Source organism: Nicotiana sylvestris, chromosome 11 (assembly GCF_000393655.2).
Source record: "Nicotiana sylvestris chromosome 11, ASM39365v2, whole genome shotgun sequence".
NCBI classification, from domain to species: Eukaryota; Viridiplantae; Streptophyta; class Magnoliopsida; order Solanales; family Solanaceae; genus Nicotiana; species Nicotiana sylvestris.
The window spans coordinates 98,119,443-98,145,311 of NC_091067.1; the positions used below are offsets into that span (position 1 = coordinate 98,119,443).

The window sequence follows — 25,869 nt, forward strand, 5'->3', positions numbered from 1 at the left end:
AATCAGCTAACGTGGCAAATGAATAGATGGAATTCGGTGGCAAGTTGTGATACCAAATCATTGCTCCCTTTGATAGAGTTTCCCTAAAAATTTTCAACAAAACGGATTCGATCTCATCGTCTTCTAAGTCATTTCCCTTTATCTCGCACGTGTACGTAGTGATATGTTCATTAGGATAGGTGGTCCTGTTGTATTTAGGTATATCTGGCATACGAAACTTCTTTGGAATAGGCTTCGGGGCTGCACTATGAGGAAAGGGCTTCTGTACGAATTTTTTTGAATCCAAACCCTTTAAGATCGAGGGTGCCCCCTATATCTGATCAACTCGGGAGTTGTATGTTTCCACCTTTTTGTCATTATCTTCGATCTTCTTTTCTCCCGACTCGATTCTTTTAGTGAGCTCCTCGAGCATTTTCATAATTGTAGGATCAGTCTCTGATCTGTTACCGCTTGTCCTTTCCGGTACTTGCTCGGTACGATGAGTGATTTCTGGCTCGACCACACTCGGAGTTCTATATTGACTCTGAAGCTGAGCAATAGCGGTCTGTTGAGCCTGTAGCATCTCGAATATTACTTGGAGACTAACTCCCCCGTCTCCTACACCCTGTGTTCCATGGCCACCAGATCGGTCGTCCATGCGTACACTTCCTCCGGGATCTGCGCGTAAGTCCGCGTTCAAAGCAATGTGCGAACTAACATCGGCTGGATCGACAACCGGTACTTCCCTAGAGTTAATCGGTGGTACACCGGCTCCTGGAGCAACTACATTATCATTTTCCCCGTGAAATCCAAGACCAGCATCGCCATGTACGGGTGCGTTTTGTGAGTTTGACATGTTTTAACCTGAGAACAAAAATTCTTAACAAGAACAAGTGTGAAAATAAAATGTGTTATCAGAATCAGTACTGAAACAATCATTATTATCCTTAGCCCCACGGTGGGCGCCAAACTGTTTACCCTAAAATCCGAGTAACAATTAAACTTGTATTGTGGTTTTAAAGATATGTGATTTAATCCAATATTAAATGATAAACAACGAATCAAAGATATAAATTAAAGAGTAGATTAAGTCAAACCAGTATGCAAACAAATCTCGACCTCAAGCTAAGGCAGCCTCGAGGTGGGTTAGCAAGAACAAAAAAATAATAAGGTAATTCTGATTAGAAGTAAGCAAGAAAGTGAAGTATGTATATTCTCTTGTCAATGATTGATGTGTTACAAATGATTGGGATCCCCTTTATATAGTAGGGGAATCCTAAATAAGGTATACTTCTAATTATAACAAGGAATCTTATTATACAGTTATCTAACGTTTAGTACAAATCCGTTCCGGAATTTACGCCATGATCTTTGGGCCATTGCAGGAATCTCGCTCTTTCTGTTATAAAACTATAACAGTATTATTTCGTGATTGGTCACACTTGGCCTCGGTGTCCATCGAGCACTTCGATCTTCGAGTCTCGTACTCTGCCATCAGACTCGAGCCCAGTCTGTTTCGAACTTGTTCTCGAACCGAACCCTCTAGCCTACGGAATCGGGCATACCTGATTTCGACCGTATACAGTTGTATAATATGTTTTCATAATATGAATATTATATCAACAGAATGGCTTCATATATACAAAGAAATAATATAATATAAAAAAACAAAAAGAATGTTACAAAAGAGAGAAACCAGTAGCATGGAGATATTTGATTATGTTGCCGAGTTTAGATCATAGCATATTGTCAAATTGGCATGTAATTATTTGCAGGAAAGAGTGGTCCTCTGCTTATCGTTGAATTCTTAATCAAAGGATCGGTTTGATGGACAAGTAGATCTGTTAGGTTGGACCACTTTGATTGTGAGCCCCAAATTATAAACAGAACTAAAAATGAATACTTTACTTTTACTACTACAAAATCTAAGTTACTACTTTCATAGTCCTATTTTCTCGGACACTCCATTTATTGAAGATCAATTTGACAAATTTTTATACATAAATCTAACCACATTAAATTATTTTTTCTGTATCAAAATGTAGGTACATTTAAATTATAACTTTATAGTATGTAGTTGGAGTTGTTCTCATATCAAAAAGGATATAATTTAAAATTAGTTTAAGATCAATTTACTTGATTCTAGGTAAAAGATAAGTTACATTTATTGTTTAGGCAGCCAATTTTCAAAAGTCGGCCAAATTTAATGTATACTTTTTCTAGTCCGTATATATAAATTATATATTGATTATCCACAATTATATATATATATATATATATTATATATTCGTCAGCTATTTTAGTTTAAGAGATTAAGTCGATAGCTATTTGGATTAATTCTTAGCAACCAACAATTCAGGCATTGCCTTTCCTATATTATTAAATTACTTTTATGTTCTGTGATCTCTACCTTTATATGAATTTGAAATCTACTATATGAATATCATTATTTAAGTGAATTTGACACTATTAATTGGGTGTTTATTTTACCTTTTAAGTTTTAACTACTTTTATCGAGATTTATTAAAAATGTATTCTTATCCAATTTCTTTTTTTAGAACAACGATTCTTATAATTTTTACAATATGTATAATAATACTATTTTCACCTTATTATTTTGTTAGTTTTATTATGCTTTTATATGGTTTTTGGGTACCGTTCTTATTTATAATTTTATTGACGTGATACTTATGATTTCCTTAGCGGAAGGTACTTCTTGAATTTGTGCCGACTAACCTACTAACTAAAGTAATAAAACGTTTCTTACGAAAAAGTTTTCACTTGTAAAGCACAAAATGAGACATTTCGTTAAGGGTTCAATAATTAGAATAAAATACTAGTAATTGGTATTGTTGAATTTATGGTTTGGCGGTAATATGAAGTTTTTCATTAGTCCATTTGCCAACTAACAGTAACAGCAACAACTTACTGAACTACCAACTATTGGTAAACTAGTAACTACCAACTATTGGTAACTATTCCTTCATCCTATAATTAGAGGTTTGTGTTAGAGCTCTTGGTACGAATATCCAAATTTAGTCAGACCCCAATGTGAATACCGGACAACGAGTGCAAAACAAAAAAAACAACTTACTCAACTAAAATGGACCAATAACCACCCAGCAAAAAAAAACCATTTCTAAAACCTTCCACAACTGTTCCACTCTCCTCCTCTTCTTCTTCTTGTGGCCTTTAAGCCATGCCTTCAAACTTTGGTGCAGAATTTTCAAGCTTAATATCTTTTAACTTTCCTAGTTAAATAAATACTTTATTCCCACTTCAAGATTTTATTTTATTTTTCCCTTCTGGTGATTTTAGTTGGCCAGCAAGCTCAAATTTGCCTCTTGTTGGACACCAGCAGATGCAGGTTCGTCTTGTTTTTCTCTTTTATATAAACACTTGATTTTCATTTTTTGGTATTTTTTATTTGCATATGTTGTTTTTATTTCAAGAATTGGGTGAGTCTATTTAAGCTCAAAATGCTAGCAATAACATTTCCTTTCCACTGATTAGAGCTTAGTGTGGAGATTTGTCAGATGGGATTCTTGTATGTTTGGAAATTTTGATTGTCTTTACTTAGTGATGGACATAGGGAGTTTTTTATTACTACAATCTTGATTGCAATAGTAATTTGTCTACAACTAGCTGAAGATAATTTATACTTTCTGCTTCTATGTATTGTGATGCATTAGGCTCTTGCAATGTGGATGTCTGATCTTTCCTAATTGATAATGTTCGTTAATTTTTATGATCTTTCTTTCCTAGTGTGATGCATTTAGTAGAAAAGACTTAATCTTTGTGGATAATTTGATCCTTTGGCAAGTCAATTTTGTTGTAGCTTTTCAATACTTCTTTGTTATGCCATACTTATACAAATAAAAAAGACTCTTTGTTACAACTTATGATGGTATTGCTGATGCTAGAGTTTGTTCCATTTTGAACTTTATTACGCATTACCCTCCCCATCGCTGGGTTTTTTGTTGTTGTCGTTAGTTGGTAGGCATTCTGCTCATTCAAAAGCCAACCTTTTCATTTTCAGCAGTATAGTTCCTCGAGTAGTCCTAGTTGCGGTGTTAGTTAAAGACACAGCAATTGATTCATTTTCAGCAGTATAGTTCCTCGAGTAGTCCTAGTTGCGGTGTTAGTTAAAGACACAGCAATTGATCACCTTACAGGGCCCGATAGGTCACATATCTGTATCCGGTAGCAGTCACTTATTCTTTTAGATTTGTGGCAAAAACTGACTTGCAAGTAAAGACAATGGGGACCTTCAGAGAAATGCCTGTTTTCAGCTCCCAGATTGAAGCTGGAAATTATCTTTGGTTTGGTATTTCGTAATCTATGCTAATCTCATCTCATGATGAGAAATAACTTTAGGACTTCTAATAGGAGGAAAATTTGTCATAAATCACATATAGTATCTAGATAGACAGGTTGCAGGATTATCAGGTACATTCATTCAACTCTACTATGTCAAATCACAGATTGGAGAAATTATCATGCACTTTCTAAATTGTTCCTGATGCATATGCACCTTCTTTGATAGATAATTGATTTCATTATCGTTTTCCCCGAGAAAAAGCAATTTTTTGGTTCCAATGCCTCTTTTTGATCTCCTTGCGCCGACGGTCTTTTGGAAACAGTCTTTCTACCCCCAAGGTAGGGATAAAGTCTGCAGGAAGAGTATGAAGGCTCATTCATTTATTCATGATGTACAAAGCTCTTTAAATACAAAGGATGGACCAAGAATTACTCCTAAATTATAGGATAATGAGCTGTATTTGACAAACTAAAGATACACCAAAATCTGCACAAATAAAGAAATAAAATAACAGTACAAAAATATCTACACAAATAAAGGAAACAAAATAACTAAGGATAATCGCCAATACGCCTCCGCAAGTTGAAGGTGGGATCGACAACCTTCAACTTGGGAAGGTGCCGGTGAAAGAGCAGACGAGGCAAAGGCTTTGTAATTGTGTCTGCAAGCTGATCAGCAGAATGCATCTGCTGAACTAGCACCTCTTTTCGCTGCACTTGATCTCTAACAAAGTGAAAATCAACTTCAATGTGTTTCATCCTACTATGTAAGACCGGATTTTGACAAAGGTAGGTAGCACCAACATTATCACAAAATATTATTGGTGGATCAGGTAGCTGCACATGTAGTTCTGCGAGAAGTTTTTGAACCCAATTGACTTCAGCAAGAGCAGAATCTATGGCACGATACTCAGCTTCAGTGGAGGAGCAAGCAACAGTACGTTGCTTCTTGGATGACCAACTAATTGGATTTTGACCTAGGTAAAGAATATAGCCTGAAGTGGAAGTCCTATCGTTAATATCACCAGCCCAATCTGCGCCAGCATACATAAACAACCTAGGAGATGTCTTGCTCATTATCTGTAAACCATGATTTTTGGTATGTTGAAGATACCGCAGAAGTCTCTTAACAAACGACCAGTGTGTTTGGGTAGGAGCGTGTATAAATTGAGATAATTTATTGACCGCAAAGCTTATATGTGGTCTGGTAAATGACAGATACTGAAGCTTACCAAGCACTTGACGATACAAAGTGGCATCCACGGAAGGTGTATCATCCTTTAGTAACAGGGATACAGTGGAACTCATGGATGTTTGAACAGGTTTACAGTCAGACATATTACGGGCAACAAGAATATCAGAAACATATTTGGCTTGAGAAAGAATGATGCCATCTGTTGTTCGAAGGACCTCAATACCCAAGAAAATAGTGCATTTGTCCAAGATCTTTGAGAGTGAATCTCGCAGAAAGAACCTGTATAGCTTGTTTAATAACATCAGAGCTGAACCAGTGATAATAATGTCATCGACATATGCAAGAATGTAAACCAACGCTCCATTATGATGACGAATAAATAAAGAGGAGTCAGAGTCTAAGTTGCGCAGACTCTTCGATTTTGATGCCGTCCCTGTCCCGATACGAGACCGGAGCGGGAGCGGGATATGTCCCGGATACGGTCAACTGACTCCAGACACTTTGACCAGAGTCCATCGACAAATTTGGGAGAAAACTTGAGATTTTGATTTCTCAAAGAAAAATAAAACAGATTTAGGAGAATGAAAGAATAATGTCCATCTTGGAGAGTGAAAGATTGAATTCTACAATATTCATGTAAGTTTTTCACAGAATATCTCTCAAAATTTACATATTTTTATAGCTCTATTTTTTATTAGCCGAATCCCTACACCCGTATCCATATCCGGACCCGCACCCCCGAATCTTAAAATTTAGATTTTGCCGAATTCGATACTCGGATAGGTCGGGTATCAGATACCCGCACCCGAGTCCGAGCAACTTAGGTCAGAGTTATACTTTTGAAAGCCAATCTGAGCCAAGAATTGCTTTAATTCAGAGTACCAGGTGCGAGGGGCCTATTTGAGGCCATAGATTGCTTTATTTAATTTGCACGCATAATGAGGACAATAAGGATGAACATGCCCTGGAGGTTGACACATGTAGAGATCTTCTTCTAGGTGTCCTTGAAGAAATGCGTTATTCATGTCCAGCTGGCGCAAATGCTAATTATGCTGAACTACAAGTGATAAATGAGTCTAACAGTGACAGATTTTACCATTGGACTGAATGTAGAGTGATAATCTACACCTGGTCGTTGGGTAAGACATTTTGCAACCAACCGATCTTTATACCTGTCAACACTTCCATCAGGTTTGGTTTTGATACGATAGATCCATTTGCAATCAACTACATTTTGGGAAGAGGATGGAGGCACAAGCTCCCACGTCGTATTGTTAATCAATGCTTCAAACTCAAGTTTCATGGCTTCTCTCCGGTGTGCGCTCTTTTGGGCTTGATTATAGGTGGTGGGAAGTGGTTCAGTAATGACAATGGCAAGGTAATCAAAAACTTGTTTGGGTTTGATGATATTGTTCTATGAGCGAGTTAGAGATCAGTTAACAAAGGGCAGTTGGGTATATGGTATAGCTGTGGTAGATGGTTGGTTGAGATTCAAAGATGGGCTAGTTATTTGGGCGGATTGTTGGGTTTGCCGATTTCGGCGTTGATACTGGATTAGTGGCTGAGGTGTTGGTGGAGGAACAGTAGAGCAAACTGGATCAGTTGGGTGTTGCGTGTCAGAATTAGAGACAGTAGCAGGAGCTGGCGTGGCCATGAGAGATGGACTTGGAGATGAACCTACGGAGGAAGCCACTAGAAATTGTAGACCTACCTTGATTGGCAATGAAATTTCATGATTTTCAGACGGCATAGATTTGGGGCTAGAGTCATGTGACTCTTTTTGTAGGATATCCCAATCTATATTTGAATTTTTTTTGTCTTTTAAGGATAAAAATATATCTGAAAAAGGAAATTTATTTTTCATAAAAAATAACATCTCTTGAAATATATATCTTTTGAGAGATAGGATCATAACATTGATGGTTGTGATAGGTATTCAAATAGCCTAGGTATACACAAGGAGTGGACCTGGGTTCTAATTTGTGTTTTGCATATGGTTTAAGCCATGGATAACAGGGACAACCAAATAACCAAATTACGAATTGTGTGGTAATTTGGAATTTCACCAAATAACCATTGGTATGGAGAATCATTACTTAGTGTTGGGGTAGGCAGTCTATTAATCAAGAATGTGGCTTGTTGACAAGCAAATGACCAAAATACTAGAGGCATGGAGGCTTGATGTAAAATGGTTTTTGCTGTTTCAATAATGTGTCTGTGTGTACGTTCAGCCATGGCTACTCTTTGTGGTGTGTATGGTGATGATACAAGGTGTTCAATGCCATTAGTATGAAGAAATGGTTTGAGGCCTTCAAACTCACCACCACTATCAGTGTAGATTTTGTATGAAAACAAGGGGTTTGAATTTAGAAAAATTGTTTGGACCTCGCTTTTGTTTTTAATCGTATATAACCAAATATATTTTGTGAATTGATCAACAAAATTACATAACATAATTTTTTATCAATTGACAAAATAGGCGAGGGCCCCCAAAGATCATAAAAACAATTTGTAAAGGCTTCTTGCTCAATAGAGTGTTTTGAGAAAAAGGTTGCATGTGGCTTTTATTGGAACAACACGAATTACAATGATCAAACTTTGTAGAATTTGAAACTGGAATTGAAAACTTGTATAAAAGTGTCTTGAGCACTCTTTTATTTGGATGTCCTAATTTCTATGCTAAGACTGCTGAGATTCTGCCTTGTTGGGTTGGTAGCTCAAATTGCATTGGTATCCTCCGGAGGGCCACTCATAAAGTCCTTCTTTATTCTGGCCTTGTGCCAACAACGCCCCTATGCTCAAATCCTTCACAAGAAAATCATAGGGAAAAAATTCAATTGATATTAGGTTATCGTTACAAAATTGAGACACATATATAAGGTCACGTTTAATATCTGGGGCACACAAAGTATTCGAAAGCTGAAACCTTTTGTTTGAAGCATTTATTTGAACATGACCAGTGTGAGTTATAGGGATTTTATTACCGTTACCCATCGTAATATCCTTTGTACCAGTGTAGTCATCTGAATGTTGAGGATTCTGAGTATCAGTAGTCACATGATGTGACGCTCCTGAGTCAACAATCCAAGGCATGGCAGCAAAGTTTGCCTTGGCTTCCAAGTGATTATGAGAGCATGAGCGGCATACATTTGGCAGTATGCCCAGTGCGACCACATAACTGGCAAACTGGACGATTTTGTTGGGGAGGGGCTGTTGGACGCTAGTTAGGTGATGATAGTGCATTTTGCTGCCTGGGATTTTGTGAACGCCATGGTTGTCCTCGCTTATTGCTGCGAGGCACAAAATTGTTTGAGGAAGCTTTTTGTGCCACTGCGGCAGTGATTGAGGATGTTGATTGGTTCATCTCTTGATGCTTCAGGAGAAGTTCCCGATTCAGAAGCTTGTTATACAATTCTTCATACGAGATAGGTGCATCTCGTGCTAGAATCTCCGCCAAAATCGACTCATACTCAGGTCTTAGACCACTGAGTATTTTGACTGCAAGTTCGTCATCTGGAATAGGAGCTCCAGCAGTTGCAAGTTCATCAGCATCATTCCTGATCTCTCGCAAGTACCCAGTCATACTGCGGGATTTTTTTTTTAATTGTTGCTAAGGAGTTTCGAAGACTGAACAGTATGAGATTTGTTCGCATACAAGTTATGTAACGAGTCCCACGCTTGCTTGGAAGTGGAAGTTTTTGTGATTGCAGAGGTGATCTTCGGATCAATAGATGCCATCAATGCATTGCGGATCAACTGGTCCTGACGAAACAGAGTTTATATTTGGGATTGGGTTCCTCTTAGTTGTTGATGGTGACAGTTTTTGGTGGTATTGTCATAGTTCCGTCAAGATAGCCATAGATGTCGTGTCCCAACATCAGAGAATCGACTTGGGCCTTCCAATTGACAAAGTTGATTGGACCAGTGAGCTTTAGAGGAAGTTGGGAACCTGGATTAAGTTGAACCAGGTAATTGGTGTTATTAGCAGGGATGATGGAGTCACTTGGATTAACCATGGATGACATAGAAATTATGAGGTAGGTTTTAAAAAGACGAGCAGACAATTGATTATTGTTGGAGCTTTGAAAAGCTCCGATTCCATAAAGGTGCACAGTAGGAAGAGTATGAAGGCTCATTCATTTATTCATGATGTACAAAGCTCTTTAAATACAAAGGATGGACCAAGAATTACTCCTAAATTATAGGATAATGAGCTGTAATTGACAAACTAAAGATACACCAAAATCTGCACAAATAAAAGGAATAAAATAACAGTACAAAATATCTACACAAATAAAGGAAACAAAATAACTAAGGAGATTCACCAATAGGTACGTGGAAAATATGGATGCTAGGAAGAGGGAAGTGTGGAAAGAAGCTCCTCTTGTGTGTTTGACCAATTTGGGCATAAAGGAAAAGTAAAAAAACAGGATGGAAGTCAAAGCAGATCTTTTGTTTCATTGGTAATTTTGATGAAAATGGAATATTCTTTTTTGCATAGATGGGTGGGTGGATCTTTGGAAACATAATGACACTACCTTTGTGTGATATTCAGTGCAAAAATCTTGGCTTTATCAAAATGGAGTTCATTAATTAGAGCAGATCAATTATGCTCCTGGGAAGTGGAAAGATATTGTTCCAATTTCATCTTAACTGGGAAGTGGAAAGATATGAGTTCCTTGCACAGAGAAGTGATGTTTACTTTCTTTATCCTGAAATTTTATGCTTAATACATTAGGTTTGATCTTTCATTTACACTGTTAATTCTTCCATTTTTTTCCTCAGGTGATTTATTCTCCTTTATTGAGAGATCTTAGAAGTAGTAATACAAGTTATAGCCATGGCGTATTCGAGCTTCATGGAGATATTTAATGTGCTTGCAGTTAGCTAAAATGAAGACCACACAGGTTCTTATGTTTATATCTTAACATAATTCCTTTTTTGACATGTTCAGATCCTTGATGTTTTTCTCTGCTTTGCTTTATGGATTTTTCACGTTTTTTGGCATTGCTGTATAATTTTTTCAAAAAAGTTTGTCAGTGCAACTTATTGAAACAAACTTATGAATCATTTGACTTGCTGCTTACATTTGTGGCTTATTATTTAAGGCTGAGTGATCTCAGGTCTATAATATAGGTTGTTCCTTTTTATCCTGTAATAGTTAACTGTTTATCTATGTTATTTTCTTATAGAGCCAGCAAATAATATAATCAGATGACTAAAATTCTGAAACCCTATTAAGTTTAGATATTCATTTTTACAACGGAATTCCTTTAATTCGGATGTGGAACTTTTTGTCATAAATTGTTTGTTGCAATAACTGCAGGATCTACAAAACACAACTGAGAAACAATCTTCCAACCAGGCTTCTCACGAGGCTCAAAGTGATCAGCAAAACAATACAACGGAAACACCTGTAGCAGATTCAGGTTCAGTTTCTGCATCAGGCAATGACAACCGGAAAGTTTCACGTGAAGATATTGAGCTAGTAAGATAGTTCTTTTTTGGAGAACATACTATTATACAAGTGTGTGTGAATGCGTAGGGGAAGTTTCTGTTCCCTGTAGCACCTTGTTCTTTAACTTAATTATGACACAATTGGTGATGTAGGTCCAAAATTTGATCGAGCGGTGCTTACAATTGTATATGAATAAGGATGAAGTCGTTAAAACACTTCTTAACCGTGCAAGGATAGATCCTGGATTTACAACTCTTGGTATGTATATCAAGAATGCAGTTGTTTGTGATTGTGGTGTTTTATGCATTTGCTGCTTGATTGAAATATGCTTTCTCATATTTATTGTTACTGAGTGGCTATCGGGTCTATAACTTTGGCTGTTAGGTGTCAGTTCTCAGTCCTTTAAACATCTTTATACTGAATACAGTTTGGCAAAAATTGGAAGAGGAAAATGCAGATTTCTTTCGGGCCTACTACATTAGGCTTAAACTGAAGAAACAAATCATCTTGTTCAATCATTTGCTTGAGCATCAATATCATCTAATGAAATATCCTGTGCCACCTAAGATTCCATTGACTCCGATGCAGAATGGAATAAATACCATGCCAGGTAATTTTATTTATCATTACTGTCATTTCAATTTCATAGCCATTTTTTGTCTTCGTCTTTCCCCCTTTCACTTTCTGAAAAGGAGGAGGACCATCACCTCTTCCCTTTCTGGCACAACGTTAAACTATCAGTCCCTTTCAAATAGGAGTTAAGCTACTTTAAGAGAGAATGATCTTAATTTTATCTACAGAGCTATTGAACAATACTCGTGCATGCTTTCTTGCCATTGTTATTCATTACCTCTTGTTTTCAGTGCAGTCAACAACTTTCCCATGGGATACCCCGTCCTACAGCAACCTCCACTTCCAGCTGCAGGTCAACCTCATTTTAATTCTATGGGCATGTCAAGTTGCCATGTGGTTAATGGTGTCCCCGCACCAAGCAACTATCATCCAATGCGGATGAATTCTGGAAATGAGTGAGAATCCATGTTTCCCTTTAAAATTTTGAAATGTGAGACTAGAACTCAATACTAGAACACTTTCCCAGCTGACCAGTGTGCCCTATTAGGGTCCATGTATTTCTTATTTAGTGACCCTCTTGTACTTGCATGTGCCCAAGGATCTTGAATTTGACTCTACTCCGTTACAAGTGCATATATTTCATGCTTCACAAATCTGGTGAAGACTCCAGCCACTTCTCATTGTTTAAGTATTACTGAAAAGTATAATTGGGTTTAATCAGTGTAGGTTGGTGAAAGAGGTTGCTTTTTTCCTGCACAATCTGCCATACTTGTGTTTTATTGTTGTCCATGCCTAGTTTGTTAATTTTCTCTATCAAGCTTTTCAAATAGGAATAGACAATCAATCTGGTGGAATATAATGTTTTTGGGCTTCAAATGATGAAAAGCTGTTTCTATTAGTTTCTTAAGAGAAATAGCATGACTAATGGCGCTCAACATTTTCCTATCTGTTGACAGTATGGTGGTAGAAACCAGTGTATCTGATGTGGCACCAGCTGTTCCACCTAGCAATGCCATGTCATCTATGTCCGATATGCCTGTAAGCCCTGCATCAGTGGCTTCAAGTGGCCACTTCCCCTTCACTGCTTCGGAGATTTCAGGGATGGGAATTGACACCTCAGCCCTTGACACTTCATTCCCATCTGATGTAGCAAGTTCAGTAGAATTGCAACTTCCGCCAGATAACGGGGTTGGTAATTCTAGAGATATGCTGAGATCTTTTGATCAGATTCCTTGGAATTTCAGTCTTTCAGATCTAACTGCAGACTTGTCAAACTTAGGAGGTAACTTTCTTCATACAAAATTCAAAGTTTTTTAATCGCACGACTCCTGGAAAGCAAATTTTGGTTCTAAGCATTGCTCTTTGAACTTCTTTAATAATTGTGTTGGCTGCATAAAGTTTTGAATTTGAGGATTCCTTTCCTGCTCTTAGCATTTTCTAGTCCCGGTTTCTCGTATATACAAGCTTGTCCCATATTTTTCTTCCCTTCTATCATTTTTCTCTCTTCCTCTTTGGTCTGATTAATTGTAACTTCTGATTCAATACTAATTGCAGATCTAGGATCTCTAGGAAACTATCCTGGTTCCCCTTTTTTGCCTTCCGATTCAGATATTCTGCTTGATTCTCCAGAACAAGAAGATATAGGTGAGAATTACTACTTTCTTACCCATGTAATATTATGCTTTGAATCAGAAACAGATTGAGAAGTTAGAAAAAGCATTAGCTTTAACTATCTCACATCTGTGTGCTCTTTCTGAAAGCTATTCAGATGTATATTAATGGCTGGGGTCTTTTTATAGTCGATATTCTTTTTCTTTTACTTTGAAATCTTGTTGGAATCTGGCTCTGATATTTGTTAATGCAATCTGGCTTTCATGCCTTTGTGTGACATGGTCTGGTCATGAACATTTAGTGCCACCTTGAATGTTCAAATGCAAATTTCTGACTAGCCTGATAAGCCACATTTAACTATTGATACATTGATTGCAGCACGGCTTTAAACATTCTAGTCTTTTGCATTTGCATGTTAAACTTACACGGTTCTCTTCTGAAATTATCAGTCTATTTTTCTCACTTGAAGGAGCACAGTGGTAATTGAGCTGCATGTTCTATGCAGTAACAGTGGTACCATCATTATCCCTTTTAGGGGCTACATTGTTTTATCTATCGGCCTAATGGTAGCTTTGTTGGTTGTATATCCTAGTTGAGAACTTCTGATATCATCTGTCAAGGCGCACATCAAATGTGTTTACTTTCGTTAAATGACTAGCGTCTGCTATTTCACAATATTACTTCTTGCTTTGCCTTCCCTTTTTCTTACTTGTTTCCTAGACTCCCTTATTCAATGAGGTTATTACAAGTTTACAACACAATGATGTTATGATTCGTGCAAGGCATGTCTAGAAAGTTGTACTTGTCTTCAGGGGCGGGGGTAGAAACTCTGTAGCTTTTGCTCAAACAATGTGCTTTTATTAATAAATGCATCAAATATGTACACACGTTAAATTTAGAATCTAGTTATTAGCACTTGAAGTCATCGTTCTAAAATCCAGAACCCATGAAGCTGAAATTCTAGCTCCACCTCTAACTGTCTTGGGATCATGAATAAGTTGCTTGGTAGGAATTTTTCTTATAGTTTATAGATGGCATGGCTGCTAAACTTTTTCTCTTTGCTCTGGTTTGGTTATGAACTAATAGTTCTCGTGCTTTTGGTTTTGGCTTTGTTTTAGTTGAGGAATTCTTCGTTGATGTTGATGCTGCCCCAGGACCTGCAACATGTCCTCAATCAGATGAAGAGAAGTCCTAGTTTAAGTTGAGATGTACGCGTTGTGTTGAATACTATAGTCAAAATAAGGAGATTGGTGCAAAATGATGGTAAAACGAGAGACTGGTTAGTTGAGAATATTGATTTACCCGTGTTAGGTATGTCACTGTAGGTTTTAACCAAACTTTTCGGGTGCCAAAGGCCTACCCTTCTACTTTTCAGGAAGCTCCAAAATTCTTATACTGATCGAGCTGCACCAAGTAGATTTCACGTCCCTTGCTTGCTCGACTTCCTCTTTGCTTAAAAAGAAGGGAATATATCTAAGCTTTGAGTTTTCATAGTCGGATATTTCTTTCATTAGTAGAAGCAGATCAGGATATGTTAATTTCATTCCTTTTGAATATTAAGGTTGTATCTTGATCATTGAACATTAGCAATCAAAAAGAATATGTTAACCAACTAATGTACCAATCACCTGAACAATGATTTTGGATGTATGATTATATGAAAATAAGTTATCACTACAGTCAAAGTGTATGCAAAATGTTCTCTATTATGTGTTAATTGCAGCTTTCATAAATCTGAAATAATACTTCCAAGTTCAAGTTCTTTCCCTTCTTTCTTTTCTTTTTGTTTTGAGTATGATCAAAATGAAAAGTTGTTCCCACATATACTGGTAACAACTCATGAAACATAGCTTAATGACAGTAAAGTGTAAAATTATCAAAGTAAATTGTAAAATTACGAAATCAAAGAGAAACGGACAAGTTTACAAAAAGAATTGACAAATATCACAGTTTTCATAATCTAGCAATGGAAAATAGCCATGGTTTTATTTTTAAAAAACAAAAAAAAATTACACCTGGAACTGGGTGCGAAAACCAAACCTACCTCAATGGTGCAAACTAAATTCTTTTAATCAAAATTTTTTATACGGAACAGATCAGCAGTTGATTACTACTTGTGCTTAATGTTGCAATGGTTTAAGCTTCTATATTAAACTAATGTAGGAATTTAATCTTGCTCATGTCAGGGATGGAGTTATTAAACGAGAAAATGATTAAAGTTATATTAAGCTCGAGATAGAAAACGAAGAGAAAAATATACCAACACAAAAATATAGATTATGTTTATTAAGATGGAAAAAGATGATTTCCACCAGGACCTACTGAGAATTTTGTACTAAATTCAACAACACTTCCTAAGACAAGTTCAGTACTAATTTTACAACATTGATGTCCATAGTTCCGCAATGAAACTCTGTTCTATGAACAAAAATTTACAAATACTACCTTCCAGTCCTCCCCCGATTAGAGGGGAAAGTAGTGTCCGATGATGTTACTTCCTCTCTAAAAGGCCGAGTTGATGCATCTGCTATGCTAGGCAACCTTGAAACACTGCCCTTCCCTTTCTTGGCATTTGGTCCAATCTCCTCTATCATGTACTTCCAACCATCTATAGGCCTCCTTCGGCTGAATATATGGGTTTTAATAAAACTAGCAATCTGCATAATGAACATTTATGCAGAGCATAAGAAACAACACCAAACAATAGACCATGAAGTTTCACCATCTATTGTCAGAACCTTATAAAATCCGTGTTAAACTTTACTTTGCTAAATTGCTACTTTATTCATTACTGGACAGAATCACAGAGGAATACTTGGTACATGTTAAAAGGAACACATGTCAAGATAAAAAATTTTAAAAAAAATAGCAAAGGCAAAAAATAATTTACAATGAGGTCCGTCTGGCATATGTGGAAACATATAGCCTATATTCCTGTCTACAAATAACTCACAAGTCACAATCAAGTGCATAAAATACTAAAATTGTACAACTGACAAGAATGGGATTGGCAATGAGCTTAGAGAACATGAAATTGGAGAATAAGTACTTCAAGCTCATATTGTTACAGAGTGAACTTTATAAAGACAGACCGAAAATGACAAGCCATCATGTTACCGACCAAGGTACGCAACAGCCACCAATTTTATTGGTCAATGATATACTAGGATTATAAGGCAAGCTACGTACTTGGTGAATAATGTAAGGCTAGGATCGGAAATAGAACATGGACCTGCTATCAGAAATGACAAGCTCCAAAGAGAATGTTTACCCCTCCAGAGATGTGGACCGCCAAAGAAAATGAATTGGAAGGGAATTTCAGAGGCTATATTTGGCCGAAGAGATTTGTTGCAGACACTCAGCTACACTTCACTGGTAATGGAAGGAAACAAGAACAAAAGTTTTTCCCCGTTTTTCCCCTAAATGGACACTGCTCAGAGGACGTACAATTACAATGGTGTCATCCTCATTAACCAAGTGGTAAGAGGGAACAGAACAAGGAATGTGACAGGGCAACTTAACAAAACCTCTATGCATAGAGTTCCATTAAGAGACCACAACTTCAAAGCACCCAAATCCATTTGCAGGAAAATAACTAAGTGACTAGAAAGGCCAATCTCAGAGGAAGGTGGTAGTATTGGCTCTACAATGAAAGAGGAAGAGGCTTCAAGTTCGGGCATTTTTTTCGCCTAAATACTGCTGGGAAATTATTAGGCAGAATATTCTGATAGCCCTTCAACATGTCATATGACAGCAGACTATAATACAACGATCATTTGCCACGCCCCTAGAACAAAAAAAGTGCCTGGTAGAAGATATGGTAAGCATATTAGCCTTTTTTTTTTTGGGGGGGGGGGGTTGATAAATTCCTGTGGATGTGATGGTTAATGACTGAAAATTTATCACTCCTTCAGTAGCGGACAATGCCTTCGTCGAAGACTAGTTCTGGATATTCAACAGAGAAATACATTTCTAGTTCGACCCTCGTAAAACTTTGGATGGGCTGCAACTAGCACAACCTTACAGGGTGCTTTGCTGTTTTTTGCTAATAAGTAGCACAGTGTTGTCGCCTCAGTTGGTGTGTGCAGTTAAAATGATTTTTTATACGTTTCTGATCAAAGGAAAAATATAAAAAGGGAGAAAAAAAATCTATAAGAAGAACAAATAAGAAGGATCTAAGCAAAATAATCTGATACTTTTGGCAAGGGTGGGCACCAATTTTTTGGAACAACGACACATGCTTAAACCAAAGCTAGCGGATTCACCAAACTTAACAAGTCTGCTCTGCAACTAAGCTTGAATTCATAAATTGGAATTTCTCCACAAACCTGGAATTTATTGAATGCAATTCGGCGTTCAAATTCTTGGACTAAGATATCTTCCTCTCTTTGTGACATCTCCCATATATTCCCATCTTGCGTTTTCGACGTTGTTTCCCAGCCATCAGGTTTGTTTTTGAACTCAGAATTCGTAATGTTTGAATTGCTTAAATCATCATTAGGTGAATCAAAAATCCTACATTTGCACACACAACAAAGTGAAATTAAAAAGATATAGCAGGTCATCACGGTATCAAACTTAACCTTCAGATTGCATTGAAAGCAAGTATTCACCGCATCAGCTCACACAAGTTCAGGAATTCCATACTCACATTCCACCAAGACAAAAGATGCTTGAAATGTGGCAAGATTTCTGAGAAAAGGTATACTAAAGTCAACACATACTCAAGTGATATAGCCGCAATTCTACTACTTACGACTTGCTTTCATCATCAGTATCTTTCAAGACAATGTTTTAGCATAGGTAGTTGAAAACTTCTGTCTCCCCGGAATGAAGATATTTCTCTTTTGGGATGCGCCAAGATTTCTTATATAGGAAAAAGATCCTGAATGGAAGTATACGAAACCCAATACAGATCTAGCCCTTAGAATTGGGTTCAACCGAATGGCTCGCAAGTAATGCATTGGGTTCAACCGAATGGCTCGCAAGTAATGCATTGGGTTCAACCGAATGTATGCAAAAGATGTCAAAAAATGTCAATAAATAATAAGACTTCTACTAATCCGATCCACTAATTCTAAATTCTAGATCCACCTCTGACAAAATTATTAAAACTCACAATTGCATGCAAACTAGTTAATGAATAATGATACGATAACGAACCAATTCAAATGCACATCAAATAAGCACAGCCAACTACATCAATTTTTTTTTTTGATGAAGTAAGATAATTTCATTAAATGGCATCAAGAAGATGCATAGCAAAAATATACAACAAAAGTGTGGCTGCACATATACAAAAACTTACATAACTAAGGAGCAGACACAATCCCAAAAAGATTCAAAGCTAGTTACAGGGGCTTGGTTAAACCAAGTAAATAAATTGATTAGACAAGTTGCTTTAAGAGAGTGATTAGGAGTTGAAATCCCATCAAAACATCTGCGATTTCTCTCATTCCAGATGCACCAAAAAATAGTAGCAGGCACCATTTGCCAAGTTTTTTTGATGGATTTCCCAACTCTCCATGAGCTCTAGCTCTCGTAAGCATCCTTGATACTGCAAGGCATGACCCAAGCAAGTCTAAAAACGGATAAAAACATGTTCCATATGTCAGCTGCTACTGTGCAATGAAGAAACAAATGTCTCACACTCTCAGACTCCTCCTGGCACATAAAACATCTGTTCACTGTCGGAATGCTTCTTCTACTGAGGTTGTTTTGAGTAAGGCATGCTTCATGCAGGCTTGTCCAGATAAAACCAATTACTTTTATAGGGAGTTTGGTTCTCCATATGAGCTTCCACGACCATTTGTCAATCAGCTCTTTATTGGAGCATAGATTGTCATATCCTCTTTTGACAATATAGGTTTTATCTTTGGAATCTCCCCATTCCAGCTTGTCCTTCACCCGAGTATTGACCTTAAAATCTGATAGTTTTGAAAGCAATCTCAGCAAGTCATTTAGTTCCCAGTCTTGGATATCTCTTCTGAACTGCAGGGCCCATGAGTTATATTGCCAATAGTGCTCAATAGTGGAATCCTTGTTGCTAGCCAAAAGAAATAGACTTGGGTGTTCGTCTTTCAGGATCTCTAACCCTAACCATCTATCTTTCCAGAAAGAAATATGAGCTCCATTCCCAAGCTTGAGTGATGACTTGAGTTGAAAGTCACCCCATAACTTTGAAATGTGTTTCCATGGCCCAGAACCATGAGGCAGTCTACTTTGTCTAGTACACCAGTTGTTTGCCACCCCATATTTTGCTTGTATTACAACTTTCCACAGCCCAGGGTTCTCCATGTTGTACCGCCGGTGCCATTTCATTAACAAACTCTTGTTGTGTAAAGTGAGATCTTTTATTCCTAGCCCTCCATGCACCTTGGGGAGAATAACTCTTGGCCATTTAACCAAATGGAATTTGTGAGTTTGACTATTTCCTTCCCATAGAAAATCTCTCCTTAGTTGATCAAGTCTCCTTTGGACCTTAGCTGGGATTGGAAACAGTGACAAGAAGTAGGTAGGAATGCTATCCAACACACTATTGATGAGTGTAAATCTACCACCCAAAGAAAGATACTGCATTTTCCAGGAAGCTAACTTTTTTTTCAAATTTTTCAATTACTCCATTCCAGATAGCTAGAGCTTTGTATCTAGCTCCCAGACGAAGACCCAGATATGTTGTAGGGAAAGAGCCCACCTTACAACACATTACTTCCGCAAGCTCTTCCAAGTTTGGAACTGAATTGACTAGGTAGATGATGCTCTTCAACATGTTCATGTGTAGGCCTGAGATAGCTTCAAAGATCATAAGTGTAAGATTGAGGTATAAGACCTGTGATTTTTCAGCTCCACAAAAAATTAAAGTATCATCTGCATAGAGCAGATGGGAGACTGTAACAGAGTTGCCATCTGCACTTCCCACCTTGAAACCATCTAGCCAATGAAGCTGGTTTGCTTTATCTAACATTTTGCTAAGCCCTTCCATAGCAAGGATGAATAAGAAAGGAGACAGAGGATCTCCCTGTCTAACGCCTTTTTGGGGAGAAAAGAATCCAACTGGTCCACCATTGATCAGGATTGAGTACTTCACTCTAGTGATACAAAATCTGATCCATCTAATCCAACATTCACCAAATCCCATCCTTCTTAGTGTATTTATCAGATAGGTCCAATTAAGTTGATCAAATGCCTTTTCTATGTCAAGTTCGAAAAGTAGACCAGGTTGCCCTGACTTCATCTTCCAATCCAATATCTCATTAGCTATAAGAGTTGCATCTGTGATCTGCCTATTTTTTATGAAAGCATTTTGATGACTAGACACCAATTTTCCTATCACCCCTTTTAACCTTTCTGCTAAGAGTTTGGAGGCAATTTTGTAAACACTACCAAACAAACTAATTGGCCTATAATCTCTCAGCTCAGTGGCTCCTTTCTTCTTCGGGATTAGTGCTATAAAAGTGGCATTGCATGATCTAACTAGGTTGCCATTCTGGTGAAAGTGTTGAAGGGCTCCCATGATATCATACTTGATCACCTCCCATGCTTTCTGATAGAATGCCATAGTGTATCCGTCCGGACCTGGAGCTTTATCAGGTGCACAATTCATAATTACAGCCAAAACCTCTGCCTCTTCAAATGGCCTTTCCAGCCATATTTTCTCTTCCCCATTTAATGTTGCTACATCTTCCAGTCTTGTGGTAGGTCTCCAGCTTTCATTCTCAGTGTAGAGCTGTTGATAAAATTCTTAAATCTCACCCCTAATTAGATCTTTATCTTCAGTGATGTCATCCCCAACTATGAGTCTATCAATACAATTAGTTCTTCTATTGGAATTGACCACCTTATGGAAGAATTTGGTGTTTCTGTCCCTTTCTTTGAGCCACAAACATCGAGATTTTTGTCTCCAAGATACTTCTTCTGCTTTAGCCAGTTGCTGAATTTCCACTTGGAGTTTCATAATATTGGTTTTTTCTTCCTGGGATTGAGCTCTTCCTTCTGTTTGTTGTTGCAAGAAAGAAAGCTCCTCTAATGCCTTTCCCCTTTTCACTGCAATGTTGCCAAATTCTTCTCTATTCCAGATAGTAAGGTCTTTCTTCAAGAGCTTCAATTTTTGCACCAAAATAAAGTCAGGAGTGCCATTGACATCATAACTCTGCCACCATATCTTGATCTTTTCCAGGAAACCTTCTGTATTGAGCCACATGTTTTCAAATTTAAAGTAGGATGGGTTAGAGTCCCAATCCCCACTCTCCAGCATGATAGGGTTGTGATCTGATATAACTTTAGGAAGAGCAATTTGATTAATCTTTCGAAATATATCATTCCACTCAGATGATATAAGGAACCTGTCTATTCTTGAGGCTTGGATATTAACCTCCCCTCTAGACCAGGTGAAGTAAGCTCCCAGTAATGGTAAATCTACTAAGCATAGATCCTAAATCTACTAAGCATATATCCTGGATGACATCAGAGAATCCCCTCATGGCTCGTGATTTTCTCACACAATTGTGCCTTTCACTTTCAAATCTACAAACGTTGAAATCACCTCCAATCACCCATTGTTCATCCCATAATCCTCTAACAGCTCCCAATTCATGTCATAGTTCTTCCCTTTCCCAGTTTGTGTGTGGACCATACACCCCTGTGAAACAAAATCTGAAATTCTCCTGTGTGTTCTCAAGCATACTTGATATGGAGTGAGTTCCCTGTTGGATTTCAATGCAGTTCCACTGTCTTTTGTCCCACATCGTAACTATCCCTCCCCTAGTGCCACTGGCTTTGAGTTCTGCCCATTCAACCCATCTGTTGCCCCAAAATTGCCTTGCTAGAATTCCATTCCAATCTTCAATCTTTGTTTCTTTCAAACAAAGAATATCCGGCTTCCAATCTCTTACTAATGATTTGATAATATCCCATTTCCTGTTGTCATTCAACCCATTCACATTCAAACTGAGGATTTTTGTTTTCATCCAGAAAAAGATTGGTATTTCCTCCCCTTGTTCTTCTTTTTTTCCCATCATAATTCACCAAGGATACCAACCTCTTTGACTTCTGTTTCCCCTTTCTTTTTTGACTTTCTTTCTCCTTCTTTGGACTTTTGGTTTTTCAATTGAAGCTGTCTCTTTTCCTCCATCCTTAGAACCATCTCTAAGATTTCATGTTCAAACCCTTTGAAATTAACTCCGAATGCCTTGCATGCTTTTCCCATGACTAATTTAGTCCATTTTGATGTCTCAATTATTGTAGGGTTCTGAATTTGATCACCAGAATCATACCAGGGAAGAGAGAGATAATCACCAGTTGATTGTAATGAGAATGAGAATTCTGAATCTAAGTCAGTAAGAGGAGAAAGAGTAGGACCAGAGATGGATCTTGGCATGCAGAGAGAAAGAATTGTGCTCAGCTTCATCGCCCGCTTCATAATCATGGGTGGAGGCTGCTGGCTGGTCAGGCCTCGTATCATTTTTTTTTATTAGGCACAACCAACTATATCAATCAACGAACAACTATGCCTCAATCCAAATTATTTACGGTCGAATATATGAATTCCTACATCCATAAGCACATTCAATCACCAATAAACTGCCCCTCAATCCTACTTATTCAAATAAAAGAAAGATAAAAAATACACCTCCATCCCAAACTATTTGGGGTCGGCTACGAGTCTGGTATATTCATAAGCAAAATCAACTATATCAATCAACGATCAACCACGCCTCAATCTATAATGAATCCTCTATATATGTAAACAATGTCAATTATATCAATCAAAGATCAACTACACCTCAATACCAAACTACGTAATACGCCTTAATCCCTAGAAGAATCCTATAAATATATATATATATATATATATATCAATCAACGATCAACCACGCCTCAATCCGTAATGAATCCTCTATATATCTAAACAATGTCAATTATATCAATCAAAGATCAACTACACCTCAATACCAAATTACGTAATGCGCCTTAATCCCTAGAAAAATCCTACATATCCGTAAACACCACCAATTATATCAATCAAACAATTACACCTCAATATCAGACTACTTGGAAATCCTCTATATCCATAACACAGTCAAATATATCAATCAAAGAGCAATTGCACCTCAATCCCAAACTAGTTAGTGTTCACTACATGAATCCTTTATATCCAATATATGCAAAATCAACTGTATCAACCAATGATCTATTACACCTCAATCCCAAACTAGTTTGGGATCTTGAAATCCTCTATGTCCATAAGCATACAACAACAACTACTACTACAACTATAACTCATTCCCAAACAAGTCGGGGTCAGTTAAATGAATCCTCTTTGACCACATTACGCCATTTAAACTCATCTCGTGCCAATTATCTCAACTATACAACATATTTATCAATTTCATACCCAAAAGAAAAACATAAAATCAAAGAAATAACGGCCAAAAAAATTGTAACTTTTAACAAAAACATACTCTGAGCAGCTATCAAGAAGCTTTTCAATATCATCAGCATTGCCACCAATAGAATCCCCAAGCTTAGCCTCTTCCATTTTATCAATCTCCTTCAACCACAAGCCCGCATGTATTCTCTGCTTCTTCAACCTATAATCCCTCTTTATATTCTCCAAACTATACAGCGAACTCTCATTCTCATTCATCTTTATTATGCCCTTTTCATTATCATCATTAGTACTATTTTTCTGTTGCTTCCCCTTTCTTAAGTGCCAATTCTCATTCATGTCCTCTACAAAGGCTTTGGTTTCGGCATCAACTTCCGAAGCTCTAGGCACATTTTGGGTATTTTCGGTAGTATTGGTAGTATCATCGGGAAGTGCAAAATTTACATCGGCTTCCCATGGAGCTCGATTCTTGCCAGAGAGATCGTCCGGAAGCCATGCGGATTCCCATGCGTCGTTCCACTCGTCGTCGCCGCTTTTGGTCGACAATCGCCGGCGGACGGCGGCGGAGAAGGTGGGGTTTATGAGGGGTTTTTTGAGAAAGGTCAGTGGGAGTTTGCGGATTGAGTTCATTAGGAAATCTAGTTTCTAGGGGTTGGCTATCGTAGTTTTTGGAATTGTGCACATAATGTTACAATTTGGATATTTAAAGCTTGTTTGGATATGTAGCGATCGATTTGGTGTGATCATATTTTTAACTTATATTTTTCTTTGAATCTCACCCTTTATTATTATTAAATAATTTTATTTTATTATTTACCATACCTTTTATATAATATTTTTACCCTGTATCATAATTTTTTTATGTGCATGATTTATGAAATGATGGCAAAGGACATAATTTATTCAAATGTTATATTTATCAAACGATACAGTATAATATAAAATACAGTACGATACGATACATTATCAAACGACACGTGACAACCGTCCAAACAAGCTGTTATGTGCGAGCCATATAACTTTTTCCAGTCAAATGTGTAGGATAAGATTCTTATTTTATATACATAAATGTTGAAGTTAGGACACTATATACACACACAAAGTATAGTATTTAAAATACAGACTTTAAAATGGAGAAATCAAATTGCAACAATTTGTTCTCATTTTATAGTGGCAGTAAAATAAATTTAATTTTTTGAATAATAATAGTATCATATAAAATCGATAGGACTAGTCTAATCTATAACTGCAAAGTCCTTAACAATTTTAGCTTTTAAAACCCTAACACTAGATGATATTATTGATAGTGCTTTTATGATGGAAACTGATGGTGGATGTGAATGGTAATAGTGGATGGTAGTGGCAACTGGCATCGTAAGTGCTTTTATAATTATCTTATTTCTTATGTTTATGTCACTGCTCCAACTAACATTTACACATTACTATCAAGTTATTTTAATGTAATCACTACGGGTCGTTTGGTACGAGGTATCAGAAGGTATAAGGGTGGTATAAAAATTTAATATCACCTTAATACTCTGTTTGGTTAGCAAATTAGGTATAGGTTATCCCGGTATTAATTTTAACTCTGGATAACTTATACTTTATAGAAGGTGGGATAATTAGCATCGGTATAACTTATACCTTCTTTTTAGAAATTATGCAATTGTCATTCTTAATACAATATACCAAACAATGAATAAACAACAATCCCAGCATAACTAATCGCTAAGTCGTTTGTTAATATTATTACTAATATTTAATAATTCTTTTTAAAAAATGACTCTCACTCCGCAATCAGACACCAAAATTTTTTTCTTAAAAAAAAATTCACATAAAATTTTTCTACAAAAGTTCTCAAAATCTAAAATTTCGGTCGCATGATTGAATTGAGACTTAAAACTAACAATAATTGTGGGTGAAGTGCAGTAATAGCCACTTTTAAGCCCCCTATTTAAAATAAACCCACGACTTACAATGTATTTAGAAATTGGTCAATTCACTCAAGCTTTAGGACTTGGTGTCCTGAATTTTTGAGCTGCTAATTTAATATTTAAGACTAAGTGTCCTGAATTTTTGAACTACTAATTTAAAATTCAGGACATAAAATTCCTCCAGGACACTATTTTCGAACTTTAGGACACGATGTCCTAAAGTTTGAATTTTGAGGTTTAACTTTAAGATGTCGCACCTTGAAGTTTTAACAAAATTGACTAATTTTTAAATACATTATAAACTGTAAATATATTTCAAACAGTATACTTAAAAGTGGCTACATAGTGTCATTTCCACAAGAATTGTTGGGGGAAAGATAAGATCCATTCATCCTTAACTAAGAGTTTCAGG

At 36.9% G+C, this 25,869-nt stretch overlaps 2 protein-coding genes across 4 annotated transcripts; one reads left to right on the forward strand and one right to left on the reverse strand.

The window, feature by feature from the left end:
• The first annotated feature begins 3,084 nt into the window (after positions 1–3,084).
• Positions 3,085–14,813, forward strand: LOC104229076 (uncharacterized). 3 transcript variants are annotated; one of them, XR_711512.2, is made up of 11 exons: positions 3,087–3,346; positions 10,050–10,185; positions 10,280–10,401; positions 10,821–10,982; positions 11,105–11,210; positions 11,380–11,562; positions 11,821–11,980; positions 12,482–12,807; positions 13,080–13,169; positions 14,255–14,415; positions 14,491–14,813. XR_711512.2 is itself a non-coding variant. In XM_009781652.2 (10 exons), exons 3-10 carry the CDS (start codon positions 10,366–10,368, stop codon positions 14,329–14,331), a joined length of 1,140 nt encoding a protein of 379 aa, XP_009779954.1. In that variant the 5' UTR covers positions 3,087–3,346; positions 10,050–10,185; positions 10,280–10,365; the 3' UTR covers positions 14,332–14,813. The 3 variants fall into 3 exon arrangements, 2 of the variants coding, with proteins under 2 accessions (XP_009779955.1, XP_009779954.1); XM_009781652.2 differs by having other exon boundaries at positions 14,255–14,813; XM_009781653.2 differs by lacking the exon at positions 10,050–10,185 and having other exon boundaries at positions 3,085–3,346; positions 14,255–14,813.
• A 578-nt stretch (positions 14,814–15,391) lies between these two features.
• On the reverse strand, positions 15,392–24,201 carry LOC104229077 (protein GAMETE CELL DEFECTIVE 1, mitochondrial). The gene is made up of 3 exons (XM_070162765.1): positions 23,597–24,201; positions 17,465–17,651; positions 15,392–15,793 (listed from the first exon to the last, which is right to left on the reverse strand). Exons 1-3 carry the CDS (start codon positions 24,151–24,153, stop codon positions 15,578–15,580), a joined length of 960 nt encoding a protein of 319 aa, XP_070018866.1. The 5' UTR covers positions 24,154–24,201; the 3' UTR covers positions 15,392–15,577.
• Between the last annotated feature and the right edge of the window lie 1,668 nt (positions 24,202–25,869).